This window comes from Tiliqua scincoides, chromosome 7, assembly GCF_035046505.1.
Source record: "Tiliqua scincoides isolate rTilSci1 chromosome 7, rTilSci1.hap2, whole genome shotgun sequence".
NCBI lineage: Eukaryota > Metazoa > Chordata > Lepidosauria > Squamata > Scincidae > Tiliqua > Tiliqua scincoides.
The window spans coordinates 729,743-752,586 of NC_089827.1; the positions used below are offsets into that span (position 1 = coordinate 729,743).

The following is a 22,844-nucleotide window of genomic DNA, read 5'->3' on the forward strand; positions in this document are numbered from 1 at the left end:
CATCCTTCAGGGTTGCTTCAGGGTTCAGATAGGGATTTAGCAGGCTACAAGGCAAAATGTAGTCAGTAGGTGGCAGTCCGCGATTTCAGCAGTGAGACTGCAGTGTCTGGATGGCTGAAAAGCCGACTTTGTAAGAGAAGCATCTGCCTGTACAGTCTTCCGTCTGCAAGATGAAGAAGCCGGAACAGGCTGCTTTTGCAACTGGGAGCGAAGGCCATTGCAGCACAGCAGTCTGACCAGCAGCTCCAGTCCCTGCTTAGCCATGAACCCTACAGGTGACCCTGGGTCAGGCACAGTCTCTCAGCCTCACTGCCTCAAAGGGCCATATAGAAGATCAAATAGAGGAACCTCCACCTGTGTGACTGTCGGGGCTTTACTGGAGAAAGGGAGGAATACAACGCCGGGAATAGATGAGCTAGAAACCAGTCTCCCCCTTTACTTTTTGTAAAAGATAGGAAATGTTATCAGAAAATAAATGCCTGCAGGGTGCTGAATGCTTATAGTATGTGTGGGAAGCACAGGCTGTGGTTACTCAGTGGCCACAGAAGTACTTTGTGTATGCTCAGAAGCACTGTCTTATAATTTCCAGAATTCCATGACTCAAGTCATGAGTCTTCTGCGTTTGTCTGTTTTCGTTTTGCAGATGGGTAATAAGACTGACAGCCCAATCATGTGGGTTGTCATCCCATCCCCCCCTGCTGCCAATGCAGTAATACTAAAATTACTACCACTGCATTCTTGGGGGGGGGGCGGAGGGGGTTGGAATCATTAAGGTCTCCCCTGGGAACATTAGTGTTGAGCTCTGCAGCATGGATGGGTCTACGCGGATCTGTGCAAGCAAAATTGCTACATGGACCCGGGCAGCAGGATTGGGTCTGGGATGGAGGTTAGGATTTAGTGGCCGCTGCTGCTGCCAAACTCCATGGGTGCTGGTGTTCCAGCAGTGCACACTTTCACACACTGTTGGAGTGCTTTTCACATAACACACAACACACATTCCACCAGTGTTAAAGCCCAGTAGGATTGCACTGTGAGGAAATGATTGACCACAGGTTGTTGCAAGGCGTCTGGAGAGACTGTGATGGAGTCAACTTAACATCAATGCAATTTGTTTTAACATGCATGTTGTACGATTTCTCCATACTGAAACTCTCATTGATTTCAGAATAAGGAACTTTTTCCCCTTTACTAGCTACTTTCTCAGTGGATAGGCTTGTATAGTATAGATAGGCTTGTATAGGGCAGGAGGTCTGGTCTAGAGGGTGGAGCCTCCGTTAGCCGGAAGATAACATCAGAAGGTCGCCAGTTCGAGGACACCAGCAGCTCCCTGAACGGCTGAGAATGGCCAGATCTTGAAGCAGCTGACAAGCCCAGCTGAATGATTCCGCCTGCTCTTGGTGTGAGCAAGAAGCTTCTTGGCTGCCCTCCATGTGAGAGATGGACCTGCTTGTCAGCCTGCGTGGGAGAACTGGAGGCCAGAAGTGAGACCAAACCAGGAAGATCCATCTAAAATGTTGTTGGTTCTTGAAAGAGAGAACCTCTATGATTGTAAAAATCCCCTTGAGGGATTTAGAAACGCCTGCCTATGTAAACCGCCTTCAGTAAAGTCAGGGGAGTAATCCAATGACCAGAAAGGCGGTATATAAATACCCAGTTGTTGTTGTTGTTGTTGTTAGTTAGTTTCCAGATGTCCGAAGGAGGTAAATTAAGTGCATGCTGGACTCAGGGCCACTGCTGAAAGTGGCAACCCTGGGACCTCATCTTCCAAAACATGTAGACAGACTTACTCAAGTTGTTTCCTGGCCATTGACAGCCAGTGACATGGAGAAGGGCAAAGAAATGGATGATGACATCAGAAAAATGGGCTCCAATCCTACACATGTTTACCTGGAAAGAAATCCCACTGAACTCACTAGGGCTTTCTTCTGAGGAAATATGGGCAGGATTGTGTTATAAGGCTGCCAAAACATTTTGGGGTGAAGGGGGAGGACGCAGGACTGACCTTTGACTTCTCCTGAGAAGGAATTTTAGGGAGCAAAACATCAAAATAAACCCTGAAATAGACTGTCCTAGAGGTTGAAATCCGGCCACTGCGTGTCTTCAAAAATATCCCTTCCTTTCAGATGTCGGAACAGTACTGAAGGTATTGAGCATAAACAAGGAGAACAAGGAAGAGGTGGTGTTGGAGGAGCTGGAGATCTTCAAGGTAGGAATTATGCATCTGAATGCAAATTAAGGCAAATATGTGCACCTCCCTGGTGGCGTAGCTGGGGAGGGGGCGGAGCACCCAGCCCATCAGGGAGGTGGGTGAGCGGCCCCTCCCTTTGGAGCCACCCCCCCCGCCGTGAATGGCTCCAAAGGGAGAGGCCGCTCACCCACCTCCCTGTCAGGCTGAGAGCTCCACCCCCCTCCAGCTATGCCACCGGCACCCCACGTGTCCATGGGCCCCATATCTGCGCTTCACAAATTCCACCCATCGCACAAATGATGTACCTTTGTCTGATTGCAGCCCTCCTGTCGCTGTTTCCTCCATCTCTGTGTGGCTTGCAAGAGCCAACACGAACAGGGAGCAGGAAGAACTAACCGGAAGCGGGTTGGGATCCACCAGCCCGTTTCCTATTAGCTCTTCCCGTCTCCTGTTTGCATTTGCAGGCCGCACAGAGACAGACACAGGTGACGGAGAGAGTGCTGCAATCAGACAAAGATAAAGCATTTGTATAACGGAGGCAATTTGTGAATCACTTCTTGCAGGATTTGCTATTATCCACGGTTTCTAGTATCCATGGTAGCTACAGGAACCTGCCCCGCCTCCCAGGAAACAGGGGGATCCCTGTACAGCAAAATGGGTTCAGTCTTCAAAATTACTCTGGACCAAAAGTCACTTTTTAAAAGCCATATTAAAAAATCTTCCTTTTACTTTCTCCGAGGACAAATAAAACAGATCGTTTTTAAAAGAAGTTATAATTCACTAGGGCTGCAATCCTATGCACAGTTTCCTGGAAGTAATACCCGTTGATTACTATACAACTTACTTCAGAGTAGACACGTGTAGGATTGGGCTGTAGGAAAAAGAAACCAAAATACTCCTAACAGAGTTGCCCCTAACAGTCACATAAAGTGACATTTGAAGTGAATTGGAAGACTCATGTTTGGGCAAAACACCTGCAGGATCGTCAGGAGTAGACAAATTGATTTTAGTTAGATTAGTGGTCTCTCTTGTAGGGAAAGGGTTTGCACACCTGCCAGTTAACAGTACAGCTATAGGACTGTGGCAGCCCCATTGCCAATAACTGTGATGTAATGAAGTGTAATAAATGAGTAATCAGAGATCTGTATCAGAATCATTTGAAAGTCACCGTTTCGCCACCACAGTACTCAGCTGGCTTTGAAATCAGGTGCAGTAGCCTCGCCTTGACTCTCTATGAAAAAGTAAATCTCTCCCATGGACTTTTGGACTCTAGGCACAGACTTCTCCTTGTTTAAAGGTTTCCAGTGTCATCTTCCTGCTTTTTTGGACACCCATTACAAAGATTACTTTGCAGATGCCAAGACTGCTCTCCATAGGCTGCCAAGTCATCAAGAATTTTGAGCATGTACCAATTTGCTGCATACTTGCAGCATCACGTCAAAGACGAAGGCGCCATATCAGATTAAATACCAAATGGGGTTATTAGCTCAGCAGATGTTCCTCCACGTTATACATTTTACCTCTACTTTTTTTTTTTCCTTACAGAAAACCAAATAAAAAAACTAGAAGGGGGAAACGAACTGCAGTCAGTTTATATTTTTACAAAGCCACCCCAGAATTATATAATTAGATGTATAAGTTTCTAAGAGCCAGTTGGCCAGGTGGGAGGATCTAGGTGCTTTGTTCCCTTCTGCCTATGGACGTTCATGGGAGAAGATCACTGACTTCTTAGCTTCTCCATATTTTTGTATTGGTGTACCATTTTAAGCATGAAGTTCTCAAAGCAATTCTCATAACCAAATAATAAAATTATTCCCTCCCCCAAAGGACAGTCAAGAAAGAGACACAGGGAGATGGAAGAGGGGGGAGATGAAAGCAAAGGGAGATGAAAGTAAGGGGACAGCCACTAGAACAGACCCTGTGCTGGGTGAAGAGGGTCCGTTTCTGTCCCCCTGCTAAACATAGAGGAGCACCACTTAAAAAAGTGCCTCTTTGCCCAGTCAGCAGGGGTGACCAGCCTGCAGCACAGGTTGCATAAACAGTGGACATTTGTGGCAAACCTGGATAGAAGCAGGAGGTTCGTTGGCCTGGACCTCATGAGTTCTGCCTGCTGCCCAAGGACTTTCTTTCTTCTGCCTTTCTTCTTCTGCCTCTTCCTGGCTCAGTCAACCAGGCACAAAACCAACCCAGCACATGGGGAGCTGCAGAGGTAGCGTACAATGCACGCAAATGTCACTTGGAGCTTACATTGGAGAACATCTGTTGAAATCAGTGGCTCCTGGTGCCCTCCTTGATATCCACAAGACTGTCTGTCTTGGACAGGGCGGGATTAATACCCACTGGACTGAGCAACTGAACCCACTCACACTAATTCAGGATTAATGTAGTTGCCTTCAAGAAAAGGCACCTTGTTTCCTTCTCCTTCTAGTCCTACCACATGAAATTCACTCCAGATTCAAAGCACTTAGGCTTCTAGGAAGCATTCTTTGAAAACTTAGATGGAGTTGCAAGGGATTTGGCTGCCTCTCAATGGAGTGTCAAAGGTCACCCATCAATCAAAGGGTCTTTTCCCCCTTTCTCAATGTCAGTACCAGCAGTGCTAGGTCTGTATTTTCACCGTTGTTTCTCCATTCGCTTTTCAGCATCCGTCACCAATTTTGACTATGGAGATGTCCCCAAAACAGGTAATCCCAATCTGTGATGGCATTTGTTATTTGCTTGCATGGCTGCTCATGTCTGGGGGTTTCTGCATCAGTCTGCGGAATAAAAAAAACACAGTGACAAAAATCAGAATGAAATAGCAGCAAAGCAGACAAACAAGGAGAGAGAAAGTTAATCCCAAGCAAAAACTCTTCCCTTCCCCACCCCCAGTAAAACTGTTTTAAATGAGCAACAAAGTCCTGTAGGGTGAGTGTCTCTGGAGAAAGAGTCCCACAGCCAGTGAACCATAACTGAAAAGGCTCTTCTTGCATCCCCGTTAGCCAAATCTTTGACACAGAGCAAGAGCTCTCCTGATGTTCTCAGTGGACAGACCAGTTGACATAAGGTGGCCTGGCTTGCTGAGTTCTTCCTGGTGGAAGGGGCCAAGGGGAGAGAATGTGGGTGGTGTGATCCTTGGGGAGAGGAGTGGACAACTGAGAAGATTTTTTAGGCGAGGAACCATTGGTGTGTGAGGGTCCTTGAATATACAGGGGCTCATGAAATTGATGTGCTTACAGTGGGTGAGATAAAAGGATGATCCCACTGGCAGAGGCTCAGATCTGTCTTGGCTTTCAGCATGTGGAAGGCATGTTGCATTTTGTCGACCTTCTTCTGAGAAAGAGGGTGATTGCCCAGGGATAATAATCTCTTCAGTGGATGGATCGTTTTAAGGAAATACTTGTGCCAGTATTGTAAGTTAGGCAATACATGATTAAGCAATAGGCAGTATATTAGGCAATACATTATTTGTTATTGCTGATAATTATTTTATTTATTTATTTTTATACCACTCTTCTTCCAAGAGCATAGGGTGGTTTACATAGTTCCTTCCCTCCTTTTGTTCTCACAGCTCTGAGTGAGCGAGAGAGAACCGGTTAAAAAAATAGCATTTACATTTTAAAAATACTGTAGAACGGTCAGAATAGCTGTAGAAGGTGGGAGGCATTCCTGAACTTGACAGACCCTCCTTAGAATGGACATGGACTCAATACAAAAGCAATTGCTTAGGCAATTTTTTTTTTTTTTGCTGACTGACTATTGGAACCCAAATGTTCTCTGCTTTATAAACTATCAGATGGAGAGAGACTTTTGTGATTAATAGAAAATGTGGATTTAAAAATGAAAAAAGGAAATTGCTGAAGAGCATTTCTCATTTCATTCCTGTGCCTTTCCTGGTCTGCAGCAACAATTGTACATCGGTTCCAGAGACGGACTGGCTCAGCTCTCGCTCCACAGATGTCACACTTACGGGAAGGCCTGTGCAGACTGTTGCCTGGCCAGAGACCCCTACTGCGCCTGGGACGGAAACTCATGCTCCAGATACACACCAGCCTCTAAAAGGTGAGAAAGAGGCATGTTTGTCCGGCTTGGCCTTCCCAGAGCTGAGAGCAGGCAGCAAGTTTTTGCCTTTCCATGATAAAGGGGTCGCCTGAAGGGCCCAGGGTCGCCTGGGAGAAGTTCAGTGCCAGCCTCAGCAGTGAGCAGGGTCAGGATGTATTTGCCAGGGACTGAAAACCGCTGAGAAATCCTTTGCTGCTCCTTGCTGCCATCTTCCCTGCTAGGATGTAGAATAGACCGGGCTCACCTGTGCGCCCTCACAGCAGGAGTGTTTGGCGGCATCCACAGGTGTGAATTTGATGCATATGTGGAGTGAGAGGTTGTGCCTGGAAACGCCGGCTTCTCCACGGGAAGGCTCTGGCTTTTCATCTCACACTGCAGTGGCTGCAGTTCTGCAGTGCCAGGTGAAAGCGCACGGTGTGTTTTCAGGGGCATTGTATTTTTTTCTACATTAGGGAATAAAGAGAGCAGGAACATTTACTGATAGGGTTTTGCAAAAGGATCAGCAAAATCCTGGCACCAGCTCAGGAGTACCCAGAAACTCTGTCCTCATTCCTCACTGAACAACGCTTAGAATTCTTGAGCTCTACCACTGGACGCTGCAGGTGGAGGAAGTCAGGATTTTGAATGTTCCCCAGCGCTGATCACTCCCTGAGAAGAAAAGGGAGCTCTCCTTGCACTCTTCAGAATGCCTTGGAAGTGGCCCAGTATCTTCCTGAATAGAATAGATGGACAAGTGAATTCAGAGCTTCAAAAATTACTCCTTCACCTTTGACATTCTCTCTCCCATCTTTGCCAAGTGTATAATTATCAGAATAACGGCCCACATCTACCTCAATCCCTGCCCAGCAATGCAGCTGTACTGCCACAGCTACTGCCATATCCTTGCAGGGGAATTTTGGCCTGAAGGCCTCCTCAGTAAGTAAGCCCCAGCAGCTGTCATGGACTTGCGCCAGCAGTTGCACAGGTCTCCATTGACTGGTGAAAGGGAATCGGGGCCAGGAAAGGGGTTAGGAATTGGCTTGCATTGCTGTCGCCAAACTTGCACCCTCCTGGGCTCAATTCGCTCTCTCCCTGTCACTTCCCTATTCTGCCCCCTTCCATCCTGTTTGACCGCCTCCTCTTCTCGCTGCAATCCCCTGTGTAGGCTTACCTGCTCTGGTGGGTCTTTGTCGATCCAGCTGCACGCAGGAGGCTGCTGCAGCCTCCCCACCAGCAGGTCTGCAGCATGCACTAGCAGAGGCTGCTTTGCTTTACAGCTGCTGTAAAGCAGCCTCCACCAGTGCGATGCTAGTTAAGTCAACGGGGGGGGGGGGGGAAGAAGTTTGAACTGAGCCATAAAACATTTAAAACTTCTATAAGCACTAAGCTTTCTGTAAACGTGCCTATGTGAACAGCCTTAAGTTCCTCCTCATAACAGATACACCGTTGATATAACTTCAGAAGGTCATATCTATCTTTGTGTTCTCTTGCTAGGCGTGCAAGAAGGCAAGATGTCAAATATGGAGACCCCATCACCCAGTGCTGGGATGTTGAAGACAGTAAGTATATTTACTACTTTCTTTCTGGAAAAAAATGGCAAGGGTGATCATAACGATGATCAATGCCAGATCCGGTTTCCAAAGTCTGCACCGGAGTTGCAGTTGTTCGGTGGCAAAGCGTATCTGTTAGTGACATCTCTGAGGGTCCTCCAACCATAAGCTGTCTTTCCATGTAATAATTTGGTTTTGCCCAGTGCTGCCCTTTTAGCAACGCTGCTTCTGCCGGGGCGTCACTTTGCAGAGCACCTCTCAGCTGCTGAACTGAAAAGTGGCACTTCAGCAGAAGGGGTGCGGCTGAAAGGGAAGCCCCTGTCAAAATTGGGTTCCCCGTATCTTGAAAATACGCTCAAGATTTGCGCATTTTATTTTCTGTCTTTTGCAGCTAATGAGCTCCTAGGTGAGAGAAAAGTGCTAATTTCTGGCCATCCTCTTCTTAATGACATCACTTCCTGCTTAATGACGTCACTTCCAGCCCTCAGCAGGCAGCCTGAATGCAATTTAGCTGGCTGTATGAAATGAGTGTGACACCCCTGCTATAGACTATCTGTGATTCTTCAGAAGTCACAAAAGAGAGTCTCTGGCAAAAACATATATGGGGAGAAGAGTCAGGCCATGTCTACAGGTACTGTAGCTGGGTGGGAGAAGAAGCTGGAACATCTTATGCCCTGTGGGAGGTCTGTTTACACCAGAGAGGAAAGTAAGCAGAACTCCCCAAGATATTCCAAAAAGATCCCCCATCTTAATTTGGGCAACTGAGCCACCCGGGTCATCTTCTGCTTTCTCTCTCCTTCTTCACAAGGGCCCACTCTCTCCTCCTACGTGGCCTCCCACATGCTTGCCAAACGGTTTGGCTCAGTCCCGGGCAACTGGTGCAGTTGTCGTGCAGGGCATGTTATCAATGTTCTGTCCTGTGGTGAAGCTGCAATTTCCATGACAAGCTAACATAAATTTAGAATGTTCAGTGCAGGGAGGGGGAGTCCTATTTTTCCTTAGAGCAGGGAAAAACTAGAACAAAACAATAGTTGTTACATTTTATTTAATATTTGATGAAGGAAAAGCAACTGCTTTCAGATGCTCTGGTTATTTTTCTGTAGTATGTTATACACTAGAATTCAAGGGAATCCTATGGGATTCCCAATTCAAGGGGGCTCAGGCAGAGTCCATGCAAACTATGGCTTTGTGCTTTTGTTTGGGGGATGCAGAACCTGTCCCCAGCTTTCCAGATGGAATAAATCATCTTTGACCTATAATGGTCTCAATCAGTTGTATAGGTAGCTAGGGACATATATACAGTAGAATGAAGCATTCTACTCCTAAGGCCTTCAGATCCCTCTTGCAGATGTCCTTGTATCGCAGCTGTGGTCTACCTGTAGGGCGCTTTCCTTGCACGAGTTATCCATAGAGGAGGTCCTTTGGGATCCGGCCATCATCCATTCTCACGACATGACCAAGCCAACGCAGGCGTCTCTGTTTCAGCAGTGCATACATGCTAGGGATTCCAGCACGTTCCAGGACTGTGTTGTTTGGAACTTTGTCCTGCCAGGTGATGCCGAGAATGCGTCGGAGGCCTTAGGAGTGGACCTCAACAAGTGGGAAACCCTGGCCTCTGAGCGGCCCGCTTGGAAGCAGGCTGTGCAGCATGGCCTTTCCCAGTTTGAAGCGACACTTGGCCAACAGTCTGAGGCAAAGAGGCAAAGAAGGAAGGCCCATAGCCAGGGAGACAGACCAGGGACAGACTGCACTTGCTCCCGGTGTGGAAGGGATTGTCACTCCCGAATCAGCCTTTTCAGCCACACTAGACGCTGTTCCAGAACCACCATCCAGAGCGCGATACCAGAGTCTTTCGAGACTGAAGGTTGCCTACTACAGGAAGCATTCTAGAATCGAATGTCTGACCTGGGAGCCATTTGGAGTACATTCTCTGTACAGGTTGGCTTACAATTGTGCTTGGCCATCACCTTCCACGTAAGGGAATGAAGTGAGTTTCCAGAGCCCGGTACTGACAAGGTTTACTCAGTACAGTGAATCCCACTGGGCATTTCTCATCCTCTGAGCAGCTGGTGGTCTTTGTTGGTTGAAAAATCACTCCTTAAGGCAGTTTTTTGTGTATGCAAATAAGAAGCCTGATGAGATATTTGCAGTTTGGTCTGAGAGATGCCACAAGCAAAGGTGGGGGTGATCTGCTGCTTCACCAACAAGTTATGAATTCTGTCTTATTAACTCCTGTAGCCCACCTCTTGAAGACTTCCAAGCCAGAAGAGTTCGTTGTTTTGTTTCCTCTAACTTAGGTTAGGACTTACAGCTTAGAATATGGCCATCCGCCATCAGAATTTTTTTTTTTTTTTCAAGTTTCTGTAGCACTTTGAAAATACTGTAACCAGGGGTGTGTTGAAATGTGTCAGGGGGAACCAGCAAGTTTATGGAATCTGCATTGGTGAAACAGTCTTCTCTGAAATAAGTCAGTGAGGTCAGGAATACGGCTTAAGGATGGTCTTGATCAGGGCTAGAACTAATTAAGGCAAAATAAATCTATATGGTCCTCAGTGGCAACAGTTTTATCCTAATTCATTTAAGTAGCCAGATTTGCAAAGTGACAGGAGAAAACCTTGAAGAACAAGGAGGGATCGTTTGCCAGTTTTTAGCAGTTTCCAAAGTAATTGGGTGGGGAAAGATTTGAGCCACAAGCTGAGATCTCCCATTGAACTAAATGGGTCTACAAAGTGTGTGCAGAATGCCTGAAAAGTATAAAATATTGAAAGTTATTACAGTATGGAGTAAAGTTAAATCATGTTAAACTGTAAATGTTCCCCAAGTGAAACTGATTTCATAAGATTTTTTAGTTGCAAGCCAACTGACTTGCATCTCCTGGCTTGCAGGCTATACACAGGAGGGAACAGGAGGCAACCCTGGCCTTGTGCACCATCACTCTTTTCCACACAGAGGCTATTGAGGGTGAAATGAGGCCTAGTCGTGTGCATTTGTACAAGAGGAGGCGCTCCAGATGCAGTCTGTCCCATAGCAGACAGGCTCTTATATGCACAAATGCATAGGTCTCACTTGTTGCTAGATTTTCTGTGCAGGGTAGCAGCAGTGACTCTACATGGGTTTTCCATGGGTAGAACCTACAAACTCTGAATTTCCGTTTTGAGCTATGAAACAGCAGAATCCTGCAGGGCAGAACTTCTGCTTTCCCTAACCCACAAGGGGCGGGGGCCTTCAACTGATCATGTGATTCTCCTTAGCTTAGATCAGAACCATCCCTTCTAGAATAACTAGATAAATAGATACCACTGTGGGGTAGAAAAGATGGTTCTCCTGTCTTCACTATTTTCCAGAGGATGGAAGTCATGAACAGCAGGGTGGAAAGGATAAAATTTTGGACCAGGGACCAGCTAAATTCATATCCCACTTGAGGCATGGAAGTTACTGGGTGAACTTGGGCCAATTTCTGTCTCTCCAGCCAGTCTTCCATACACAGGGCTGTTGTGAGCAAGTTTCTGAACATCTGGAAGGAAGGGCAGGATTCAGTGCCATGAAATCTATGAATAAACAAGCTTTGGGGCGTGCAGCAATCTGGAGGAACAGACAGGTAGCCGGAGCATCACTGTCTTCGTTGTCCTGAGTCCTGCTGAGTGTAAGAGAATAAGGGTCCAACTTTTTCCAACGTTTCAGCAATGATGCAGTTGCACTGCAGCCCTTTTGTAAGGGAACAAACGTTCCCTCACCTTGAAGAGGTCTCCATGACTGCCCCCTCCACTCTGTTGGCACGACTGCCTCAGTGCTGGGATCTTAGAGAGGAATGGGCCCTAAGGAAGGACGTAGACCATGTTCTAATTCCATCACTGTTTCCATCAAACAGAAGTGGCCAATTCAGGCACAAATAGCATCTGTCTAAACGGCTTGCACCGGAGTGAACCGGAGCGTGCTCTGAGCAATTTGCCTTGCCTTTTGTTTTCCTTCACAGTTCAAGGGCTGCTTTGGCATCTGTTCCAAATCAGTCGTGTTTTCCCACTGCTTAAAGAAATCAGGACAGGGTTAATCTTCGTTGTTGTGTTTGCTTTCCAGGCATTAGTCATGAAACTGCCGAGGAAAAGGTGATTTTTGGCATTGAATTTAATTCCACGTTCCTGGAGTGCATTCCGAAATCCCAGCAAGCTTCTATCAGGTGGTTTGTTCAGCGCTCTGGAGAAGAGCATCGAGAAGAGGTAAGTCACAGTTATTCAGACGCGCTCCGCCCCCACACCTGACTCTGCAGTCAGAGATGGATTGTCTTAATGAGCAAATACTTTAGTTGTGCTTGCCTCACAACACAAGTTGTGCTTCCCTGCTAGCATTCTGGGAACATTCTGGTTTCCACTGGGAATGGAAAATGGAAGAATTACTGTTATCATTTCCTTCTTCTTCTCTTTCCTTTAACAACTGATTTTTTTCTAGGGGTTGGGAGTTGGAAAAGCAGAAATGATAAGGTGCTAAAGAGCAATAAGATGAGTGAGGAAAGGCAGCCACACAGTCTGCCCATCACCAGGGGTGCCCTCAACATTCCTGGCAGTATGAACTTGGCTGACATGTGGCTGCTTTTCATGGGTTCTGTGAGATGTAACCAGGGATACCTTCATTCAGTTTGTCATCTAGCCTGTCCCAAAGACAGGGACCTGGTAATTTATTATTATTATTAATTATTATTAACAGTATTTATATACCGCTTTTCAACAAAAAGTTCACAAAGCGGTTTACAGAGAAAAAGAACTACTGGCTCCCTGTCCCAATAGGGCTCACAATCTAAAAAGATGCAAAAGAACCCCAGCAGGCAGCCACTAGAAAAGGCACTGCTGGGTTGAGGAGGGCCAGTTACTCTCCCCCTGCTAAAAAAAGGAGCACCCACTTGAAAAAGTGCCTCTTACTCAGTTATCCAATGGGCTGTCTGCATCTGCAGGTTTGGGACCCACAGACTTTGCTCAACACAGTCCTGACCCATTCGGGAGGACCTCACTATACCTCCTGGTCTTCCTGTCATGTCCCGGAGGGGTTCTGAGGCCTGGGGAAGCCACGTGCACATAAATGCATGAAGAACAGGCAGCACAGGAAGGCACAAAGATACTGTTTCTCTTACCCAGATTTCTTAGACAGACTGTTTCAACTTAGTCATATTTCTAGCCCAGCCTTCCTCCAAAAGAGCTCAAGGTGGTGATTCCACCCCATTCTTTTTCGCCTTCACAGCAGCCTTGTGGAGTAGATCAGGCCAAGAACTTCAGTATATCAAGCATTCTGGTGCGATGCATAGGAGTTGCAGAGCCAGGGCTCTGATGCCACTTACTCTCTGCTCACTCAGGATCTCCCTTGCAGCTGTACTTCTTCCCATAGACAAACTTTTTGCCTCTTCATCCAAAAGGAAACAGGCACTGCTTGTTCAGATGCGCATCTAATGTATGTCACAGTATTTTGGGGGTGGTGGTGCTGAGCTTAGCAAGTGGCACATTGTTCCCAGAATGCTGTTAGCTAGAACTGTGGCAGTGTTTTCACAAACCTTTAAACGTCATTCCAGAAACAGAGGCTTCTGTGCCGTTCCTCTTGACACACAATGTCATTTCCTGAGGGGAAGGAGAGGGCAAGATTACGTTAGCAGGCATTTGGCCCAGCAGGATATCTCCTGGGCCTCACCTCTCCGGTCATGCTTTGAAATCCCACTGCCGGGCAGGGCAGGGTGTGGGGAGGGAACAGGATCTCCGGTGGGACGGAGCTGTCACCAGGTCACTCTGTCACCAGCAGGAGCTCAGCTCCCTGCAGTGGGCAGCTTTTTTTACAGGGTCACAAGTCAACTGCCTGGCACTCTGGTTTAAGAGCTACTCACGTAAATGACCATGTTTGTTCCTGTGTTCCCAGAGTTAGTCACTGCCTTGTTGTGGAAACTATGTTCTTGGGACAGGAGGGGCAGCAGAGAGAGAGAGATTAACACCACCCATCTCGTCACTGGCTCATGGAGTGTTAACATACTGAAAATTTCCTGCATCCTATACTCCCAATTTATTTATTCCTCACATGATCCCTCTGGATGATGTAATCTGCAAATGAGGTGTCAGATCCAGAAAAGGATCCTTCCTTCCTCCAAGGTGCTCTGGGTGATGTACACGGTTCTTTTTTCCTCACAACAACCCTGTGAGATAGGCGAGGCTTGGAGATCATGACTAACCTAAGGTCACCCAGGAAGATTCAGGCCTGAGCAGGGATTTGAACCTGGAATCTCCCAGGTGTAAGTCCAATTCCCGAACCACAACACCATCCTGGCCATCGTGATACATTTTTTCTAGAATATCAGGTGTGGGTCACAATTCAGTGATGTAACCACAAGTGCACAGTGAAAGTAGCATCACACTTGAGTGGGACAGAAGGGCCGGTTTATCTGCTCCCTTTTAACTCGTGATGATCCCCCAGGACTCCTCCAGGCAGTAAAGGCCTGAGGGTTGCACTGCTGCTCCAGCTGCCAGTTCTCAGGAGCGCAGGAATCTCTGCCGAGAAGCGGTGCCTGTATCTGCAGAGATCTGGTGGCCTCCTTCATTTTCTGGGAAGGAGCTTTCCTGGGGATGCCTTGGAAGCATTAAAGTTGCAGTAACTGTAGAAATGGACAGGTTGTTTCTTCTTCTTTTTCTTATTTGAGCTTGATGGCCCCAGTTAGGCCCAGAACAGACAGTTTCTCATAACATTAGAACTTGGAAATACCCAATGACTTGGGCAGGGCATTCAGTGAAGATATGGCACATTGCGCAGGCTGACACACATTTTGTTGTCTCAAAAGTTAGACCTATTCCTGGGGGTGCTGACTCAATACATGGCATCTGTTTTGCCCTATTGCATCTAGTTTTGAGGAAGCAGCATTGCCTTGTTAGTGAATGGTTCAAGCAGCTTCCTTGTGAGAAAGCCATGGCAGAGGCTTACTGATAAGGAGCTTGTTTGAACCATTCACTATGCCCTGTCTCCAAAATTAGACGTGAAAGGGCAAAACAGGTGTCGTTTTTGGAATCAGCACCCCAAATTCCGATAAAACCACCATAAATTTTTTTGGGGAAAAAGTGGTTTTCTGACCCTCAGGTTTGCTGGACTGTCATTAATGTATGGAATTTTGTAGTGCAAAATGTGGTGCTGGCTGGCTTTGCAAAAGTTTTAGATAAAGTCATGGAGGCCAGATCTACCAGCAGCTATTAGCCTTATTTGTGGAATAGAACTTCCCTCCCCAGAGGCAGCAGACCACTAGAGCACCAGGTGTTCAGCAGCGAGTGGTCATCACCTATGAGCTTCCCAGAGTTACTTTGGCTAGTTACTGTTGGAACCAGGATGGCGCTCTTGATGATGCTTCATTTGACGCTCAGCAGGATGCTTCTGCATTAACTATTTACCAGTTGCTTTAATGTGATGTTACAGCTATAGATCATACACCTGACAAATTCACAATTCCACTGCCACTGCTGTTACTTCATGCAGGCCTTTCACTAGACTCTTTTTTCTCCCTAGGTCTAAATCCATGTAAAAAAATCCATATCATGTGGTAACTGTGAGATCCACCCTGATCTTGCAAGTCATTACTTTCTTTTAGGGCTGTCGCTCAGTTGAAGGAATCTGAGCCAATTTATTGTATGAATTTTAATCAATTGTGCTTGCATCCATCTGCATAAGAATGAGAAAATCGCTCTGAAGAAACTGGCTTTGTTTTTGGATGATGGATGCCATCTCCCTCCTAAGCGAGAGAGAAGGAGGGAGGCCTCGTCCAAGAAGGCACCTGCCAGACGTATACTTTGATTAAAATAAACTAAATGTTTTTTTTAATCACTGCTTGATTAGTCAGTGCACTTTTTAAACTATTCACAAAAAATTAATTGAGTAATATACTCAGTTCCAGCCCAGTCCTATCCCCAGTGGCACCAAAGCAGCTACCACTGCACCACTGGAAGTCTCCTCTATACTTTCGTCCCCTGAGGAAATTCCTAAGTGCCACAATTGGCTTCTCGCGTCTGCGCCAGCTATTTTGCCAGCATAAACTAGAGCACCTCCATGTCAGGCTTTGCAGCCCGACACAGAGGATGGGATACGGTGTCTGCTGTATCCCCTGGGGGAGTTTCGGTGTGTTGAGTCCCGGCTGCTGCCATGGGTCAGCTTGGGCCTGTGATATCACTGGTGCAAGTTTGCGTTGATCTGTGAATGCGGATCTGGCCCAGGAAGGGGTTTTGGATTCAGAACGGGGACGAAATGGGGTGGGGGATGGGCAGAGTGGGCCTAGGAAGGGGGGGGGTTTGGCAGCAGCGGCACCTACCAAATCCAGACCCCTTTCCTGGGCCTGATCTGCCTGCATGGGTCAGTGTGGACTTGTGCCAGCAGTATGATCCAGCTCAGCGCTCCCAAGTCTCATTGGTTTCAATAGAAGGGATCTGAGCCGATCCACAGCTCTCTGTGCAGCCAGATCATGGGTTGCTAGCCATCTCGGGCTCTGGATTTCATTGCCCAGAGTCAGATGACAAGTGAGTGGCAGGAGAAAATTCAGCACTGTTGCAGTCCTGTCTGTGAGCCCCATGCTCTGCTTACTTGATCGTCCGACAACCTTTTCGACAGCTGTCTTGTGGTCCACAAAACAACCATAGCAGGCCGGCGGGCGGCTCACAGACAGCTGCACGGATCTGTCTCCACACTTGTTCGGCCTGCCTGATTGCTGCCCAGCCTCTGTGTGCCTGCAGCTTACGGAGGGAAAGGGGAAGTGGCCACATATTTTTCACATAAAGACACGCAGTGTGTAGTCTCGCCACTGAGAATCCATTTAATTAGCCATCTTCACGCCTCAGAATCTCTTCTTCCTGAGGTTTACTAGAAAGGCACATGTGTGTCTTTTGGGAAGTGTTCCAGCTTCTCTCTTTCACCACCACATTGCATTTTTTATCCCCTTAATTGTACAATAAGCCTGGCACTGAAATGTCTGCAGCGTCCACACTTATGTGTTGTTTAATCATCAGGCTGGCACTCACTCGGTCTCCGCTTTTCACCGCACAGGCCTCAGTGCGGCAGCAGAACACAGCGTTGTCTCCCATATGGCAGCTTCTTCAGATATCATCAGATCTTCAACAGGGATATCTTCTGAAAAGATTCCGATCCTGGCTGAGAGGAGTGTAAGCTGTGACTTTCACCTGGGCTCTCACCGCAGGTGGCCTCAGGCACGCCACAGTCTCAGCCCTCAGCTGCAGTGGATGGAGGCAGTGATATTGCTGAGGCTGCAATTCTTTGTGCACTTTCCTCGGAGTAAGCCCTATTACTGCAAAAGGGCTCACATCTGAGTAGACATCCATAGGATTGTGCTGTGACCTACCTTACACAGTTCTAAGAGTGGCTGATGAAATATACGGGGAGATCTAAGGACATCAAGGAGCACTATGGAAAGGGCAAGAAATCTAGATCCCCAAATGCAGGACTCCAGGCCTGTCTGCCAGGGACTTGGGAGTTCTTCCTTGTAAAGTCCTGGAACTTGAGGCAGCCCTTTTCTGTCTGCGCTTCCCAGGACTGACCTCGACATGGAGCAAACTGCTGTGGCTGTCTCCGGTGACTGAGTATCCAGGGTTGGCCGCTGATCTAGGGAAGAGGAAATGGGCAGGCGAGGGGAAGGGCGCCCTGTTCCTTCTGCTCCTTCTCACTCCACTGCTTCAAATACAGCATGCTGAAGAGAGGAATAGAGTGGTGGGCCAAGTGGGGAGACTGGAGCAGCTCTTGGGGTGCTGCCATGGAGGGCAGGCAGGAGGGAGTGGCAGCAACAGTTGGCATCCTGCCTCAGTGGCTCAAAGGCCCTGGTGCCTCCTCAAAGACTTAGTGCAGAATCTGAGGTCGTGTTCCATATTTCCTAGTTCAGTGCAGTGAATTTTGGCAAGAGAAGGGAGTTTTCTGCCTTGGCAGCAGCACTACAGAAGGCTTTCCCTGGGGGGGAACCTGCCCGACCCTCTACGTTGACTGTTCCAGGCACGTCCCCAAGGCCTGGTTTATTAAACAGGCATCCGCATCAACTGATCCGGGATCTCTGCTCGGGGGCAGATTTTTGTGCCTGCTGTTTTTGCAACGTTTTGATTTTGTTGTTGGATCGTTACCTGGTTTTTAGTAGGTGATTTTGCTTTATTGGTGTAAGACACTTTGGGCCCAGTCCTATCCAGCTTTCCAGCACTGAAGCAGCCGCAATGCAGCCTGGATGTAAAGGAACAAACATTCCCCTACCCGGAGGAGGCCTCTGTGACTGACCCCCACCGCAGAATGCAGCACATGCCCCATTGGCTGGGGAAAGCTGACTAGTACGGGGCCCTCGGACCTGCCTCTGTACTGAGAGGCAAGGCAACCGTTTCAGAAATGAATAAATGTCTTTTTGCTGCATTCTCTGGAGCTGGGCCATCAACTGTTACGAGCCAGTACAACGTAAATGTCTCTGGTTAGATGAGATTAGATTAGGTTCTTTCATCTGTCTCTTCATCCATTGGCAATTATCTCCTTTTTAGTAATTAATGCTGGCATTTTTGTCATGCAGCCACTATAATTATTGCTGGAGCATTAAAGTGTTCAGGAATCAAGCACAGGCACCCACATCATGAAACATTTACTGCGCTGCATCGATTACAAAATCTGTACAAGACGGCTGTGGTTTCCCTCTCTCCATTCTAATGCTGTGCATTCTGTGTTGTTAACAGACTTGAAGACAAACTGCTTGAAGCTTAGTTATTAAATATATATGAAAATCTGTGATCCAAAAGATCCTATTTTTTTTTCCTCGAATTGCAGCTTGAAAAGCCTCCAGGACAGAGCAGGGTACTGAGCAGAATAAATAAACTCTCTGAGGTGCTATGATAAATGGAATAATAAACTACGAAGGGCAGGAATCTTATAAAGTGCTGTGTATTAGTGATGGCACAATCAATAAATATATCACTGTCAGCCGTTACTGCAGCAGCTTGGATGTTTGCCACAACATATGCAAAATCTTAATTTTTTCTGAGTTTTACAGAATTCATTTTTTTTCCTATCCAACAGCTGAAACCAGATGAAAGAATCATCAAAACCGAGTACGGACTGTTGATCCGCAGCTTGCAAAGGAGAGACACGGGGGCCTATTACTGCAAAGCCCAGGAGCACACCTTTGTCCAAACCATCGTGAAGCTCAGTCTCAACGTCATCGAGAGCGGGCAGATGGAGAGCACGCAGAAGACGGAGGACGAGGAGGGCCGGGCGAGGGACCTGCTCGCAGAGTCGCGGCTCAGGTACAAGGACTACATCCAGCTGCTCAGCAGCCCCAGCTTCAGCCTGGACGAGTACTGTGAACAGATGTGGCACCGGGAAAAGAAGCGGCAGCGGAACAGAGGGGGGCCCAAGTGGAAACACGTCCAGGAGCTCAAGAAGAAGCGGAACCGGAGGCACCACCAGCCTGCCAGCCAACACACGCGACTCGTGTCCTCGTAGTCCGCGTGCCTTATTTAAAGAAAGGACCATGTTCGCAAGTGAAAATACTTTGTTAGGTTTTTGTGGGCCTGTCCCATTGATGCTTCTTCTCAAAGAGACCAGACAATGCATGGTCATTAATGTACACGAGACCCCTGCTGCAGGGCACGCTGAGTAGCCGTTGGGAAAGGACTTCAGGACTTGTGTGGTTTTCAGTCATTCTCAGATCTGAACAGAGGTCATTATATTTGCACCTCCACTTCCGATGAGTTAATTTATCTAATCTGTCCGATGGCAGTTCTGTCCCTTTCCCTACAGAACTACATTCCTTGGGCTCACAGAACAACTGCTAGAACTTCCATCACAAGAGACTTTGGCATTTCAAGGGAGGCTGAGTGTAGTGGGAAGCGGAAGGAATTGCCTGTTTAAGAATGGCCGGACAGTCCACAACAGGCAGAACATGGACTTTATATATGGCCTCATGGATGATGCTTAGAGAGTCCCATATATGCTCACATCCACTCATTCTGGCCATGACTCAGCCTGCATACAGAGGCTTTGCCATGTGGAAACAGGCTGGGATGCAGACACACACGCTGCCTCTTAGAGGATAGCTAGTCTCAGGAGCTCCCTCACACTGCGCCTTGATCACACCCAGTGCAGTCTTCCATGGCTCTCTTCCGAGACCCTGAAGGATGCTGCACAGCTGAAATCTGTGATCCTGTCCTGCTCCGCGCCAAAAGAGGTAACTGGTAACTGGCAGATCTCCCAGCCTTCAGGAACTCTCATTCAACCTGTGACGCTTCCCCTGGGCAGTGACCACACCGGGGCTGAGTTTGCTCAGCGGCACATTTGCGTTTGCCAGCCGGCATGGAAACTGTGGATCATACCCTCAATTAGGCAGTAATACCCCCGTAGTCATTAAAAGCACACGTAATCATAGCTTTATAGGAAGAAGTGCAGCAAGCATGATTCACTAGGGTGTAAGTTGCAACTAGCTGGAAGGCCATCTGCTGGGAGGACATATTGACTCAAGTTGGAACTGCCAGCAAAGAAAATACTCAAGAGTAAAATCTCTAAGAATGAGTAGGAGTTTAAAGGGACAGATCCTATTAGGAAACAGTGGGATTTCTGCCAGAAGCCCCTGTGTGGGTCCCTGAAGTCTGTTCCCCCGATCCATGTCTCATCTCACCTCTTCTTCTTTAATTCCTTTTTCGCTTTGCACTTGCTTCTTGGGTACAAAACCACAGAATTAAATCCAGTAAGGAAAACTGGGGAAGCCATTTGCTAATATCTGTTGATGGAAAAAGCCCCAACTCAGATGTGTATTCATTTTGCAAAGGTCTTGTGTATTTTAGAGACTGTGGTGTATTGTGGGAATTAATATTTTTTTTTTATATTTTTTACTAAAATAAAGTAAAAACAAAGTCCATGTGTAAATAATGCACAAGTTTGAGGTGGGCAGCTTTGCAGTTTACATTAATAGCCTTTGTGAAATGTTCTTTGTGTTGTTTTTCTGTTGTGTAATAGATTCAGTTTCCTGAACCCTGAGTGGGTAGAAGCCAGCCTGGTTTGCACGGGATGACTTGCTGGGGTTTGGTCTCGCAGCTTCATTGATGCTTGTTGATTGTTGCAGAAACTAGAGCAGCGTCTAGCTTGAGCATTTGCCTGCTGTGCACAGTTGTCTTACTAGGAACCCTCCCCTCCTTCACTCCCCCCCCCCCACACACACATACGAACAGTTTTACTTCTCACGCCTTTTTTGAGTGTGAAATGATAAATTAGCTACTTCCTCACATGGACGAAGGCTTTGATGAATTCCACGACTCAAACAGGCTCATCTTGTTTCTCAGGCCTTCTGCTCATCTCGCGAGCCCCGTCTGTGGGAAACCCGTGTAATTGGTGCACCTCTTATTAAAGCAGACCTCTAGCTTTGACTCTCAGCGAGCCTTTTGCTATGTCAGTGGACCCACACTTTTCTGATTAACAATTGTACAGCTGCAGTCTCTTCTGCAAAACATTTCTGCTTTGATATATGGGTGACATACATGTTCACGATTCAGAGCCATGGGGGAACCTCATCAGAGGTTTAAGTCATGGAGGGAAACTTTTTTTTTATCACCTTATGCATTTGGGATCCTAAGTGACCTGCAATCAATATAAACATATATAAAATTTTCCCTTAAATGATGCCCTTATGTGCACTGTATATTTTCCTAAAAGGATTTATTATTCTGTAGTGTTTCAAACTTGCCTCCCACATTGTACTTTTCAAAAATGAAATGAAATTAGGATTTTACTGAGAGAGAGAGAGAGAGAGAGAGAATTGGGGTCAATTAAACACCAGTTTGCATGAATGGGTGAAATGAAACCCTACATATCTGAGTTGTTAAATGACCCCACTAACCCTAATTCAACAGCACAATGGCTGCCTTATGTTGATTTGTCAGTCAGAATAAGAAATGTTAACATTCAGGATTGGTTTTGTATTAATGAACCAGAGGTCTGCGAGACACTACAGAAAGTAATCAGGGGGTCATTACACACCCCACTTACTATTCCTGTATGGCTGTTTGTCCTATAAAAACAATTGTTCTAAAAATAATAATTTAATAATTACAAATAATGATTTTTAGCACAGTTTAATGGCTTTTAATTAAATTGGAGGGCTGTTGGGAGGGATCCTCAGTCAGTCAAGAAGTGCAGAATGCAACAAGGCAGAGGAGGCGCACTTCTGTGTTCTTGGGGGTCACTCCACGATCGTCCGGACGCCTGCAGCCATTCACTTCTTCAATACCTCAGTCCCTTAACCTAGAAAATATTATATGTTAAAAAAGGAGGGCAACTGAGCAAACTTTTGGTGGGACGACCAGGGACCAAGTAAAACTGTTTTAGGAACCAGATTTGGTCTGCAGGCCATTCCTGATGTGAGTGACTTCCCTGCCACTGATTTCACATTAGAAGATTAACTTATTAATTAGAACATGTTTGGCAATTTGGTCAGAACATTTTAAAGTGTAAAGCACTAAGTGCTAGAAATGGTCAGTCGGTACCCTTTCATAAGCAATAATATTTTTTTCCCTTCGTTCCATAACCTTTTTTACTTCATTTTTTTTATGTTTTCTTTGGCTAATGTTGGCCTCTGTGCTAGAAGTACAGGGGAATCTCTGTACAGCAGGTCGGCCTGGTTTACTTTCATGAAGCAGAATCTAAGAGCTGCTGCTTAAGCTCCTGCCCGTAGCTTCTGAGCATACCCTTCCCTCTGCCGTTCCTCATCCCATCCTAGTAGTTCCAAAAAGGCCTCCAGACCAGTTAGCCCTGTTGGGACCAGAGGAGTGCTTGAGCACCATACAGGCCTCTTGGGATCCTGGCCAAGGCGCGCAGTTCTAAAATCCTGTACCATTAAAAAAAGTATGTCAAATATTATGTGGAAAAAATGCTTTTGCAAGAAAGATATCATAGGTATTAAATTTATGATTTGGTGTTTTATGATCTCCTTTTGGCATGGAGTGACATAATTGCTCCTCTTTGGATGTAACAAGAGTGACTCCCCCATGACCAATGAAACTGCTTCACTTCCATATTAAGAAATAAACTGAATATCTTTTTAGTCCTATTTCTTTTATGCCACTCCAGGG

General features: G+C 46.7%; 1 protein-coding gene across 1 annotated transcript in view; it reads left to right on the forward strand.

The window, feature by feature from the left end:
- The window catches only part of SEMA3D (semaphorin 3D), a 92,460-nt gene extending 69,687 nt beyond the window's left edge, over nucleotides 1-22,773 (forward strand). The window contains exons 12-17 of the mRNA XM_066633607.1: nucleotides 2,124-2,206; nucleotides 4,831-4,872; nucleotides 6,072-6,229; nucleotides 7,703-7,767; nucleotides 11,833-11,972; nucleotides 18,802-22,773. Of these exons, the coding sequence (XP_066489704.1) occupies nucleotides 2,124-2,206; nucleotides 4,831-4,872; nucleotides 6,072-6,229; nucleotides 7,703-7,767; nucleotides 11,833-11,972; nucleotides 18,802-19,227 (914 nt within the window). The 3' untranslated portion in view covers nucleotides 19,228-22,773. The remainder of the gene's footprint in view (nucleotides 1-2,123; nucleotides 2,207-4,830; nucleotides 4,873-6,071; nucleotides 6,230-7,702; nucleotides 7,768-11,832; nucleotides 11,973-18,801) is intronic.
- The last annotated feature ends 71 nt before the right edge of the window (nucleotides 22,774-22,844 follow it).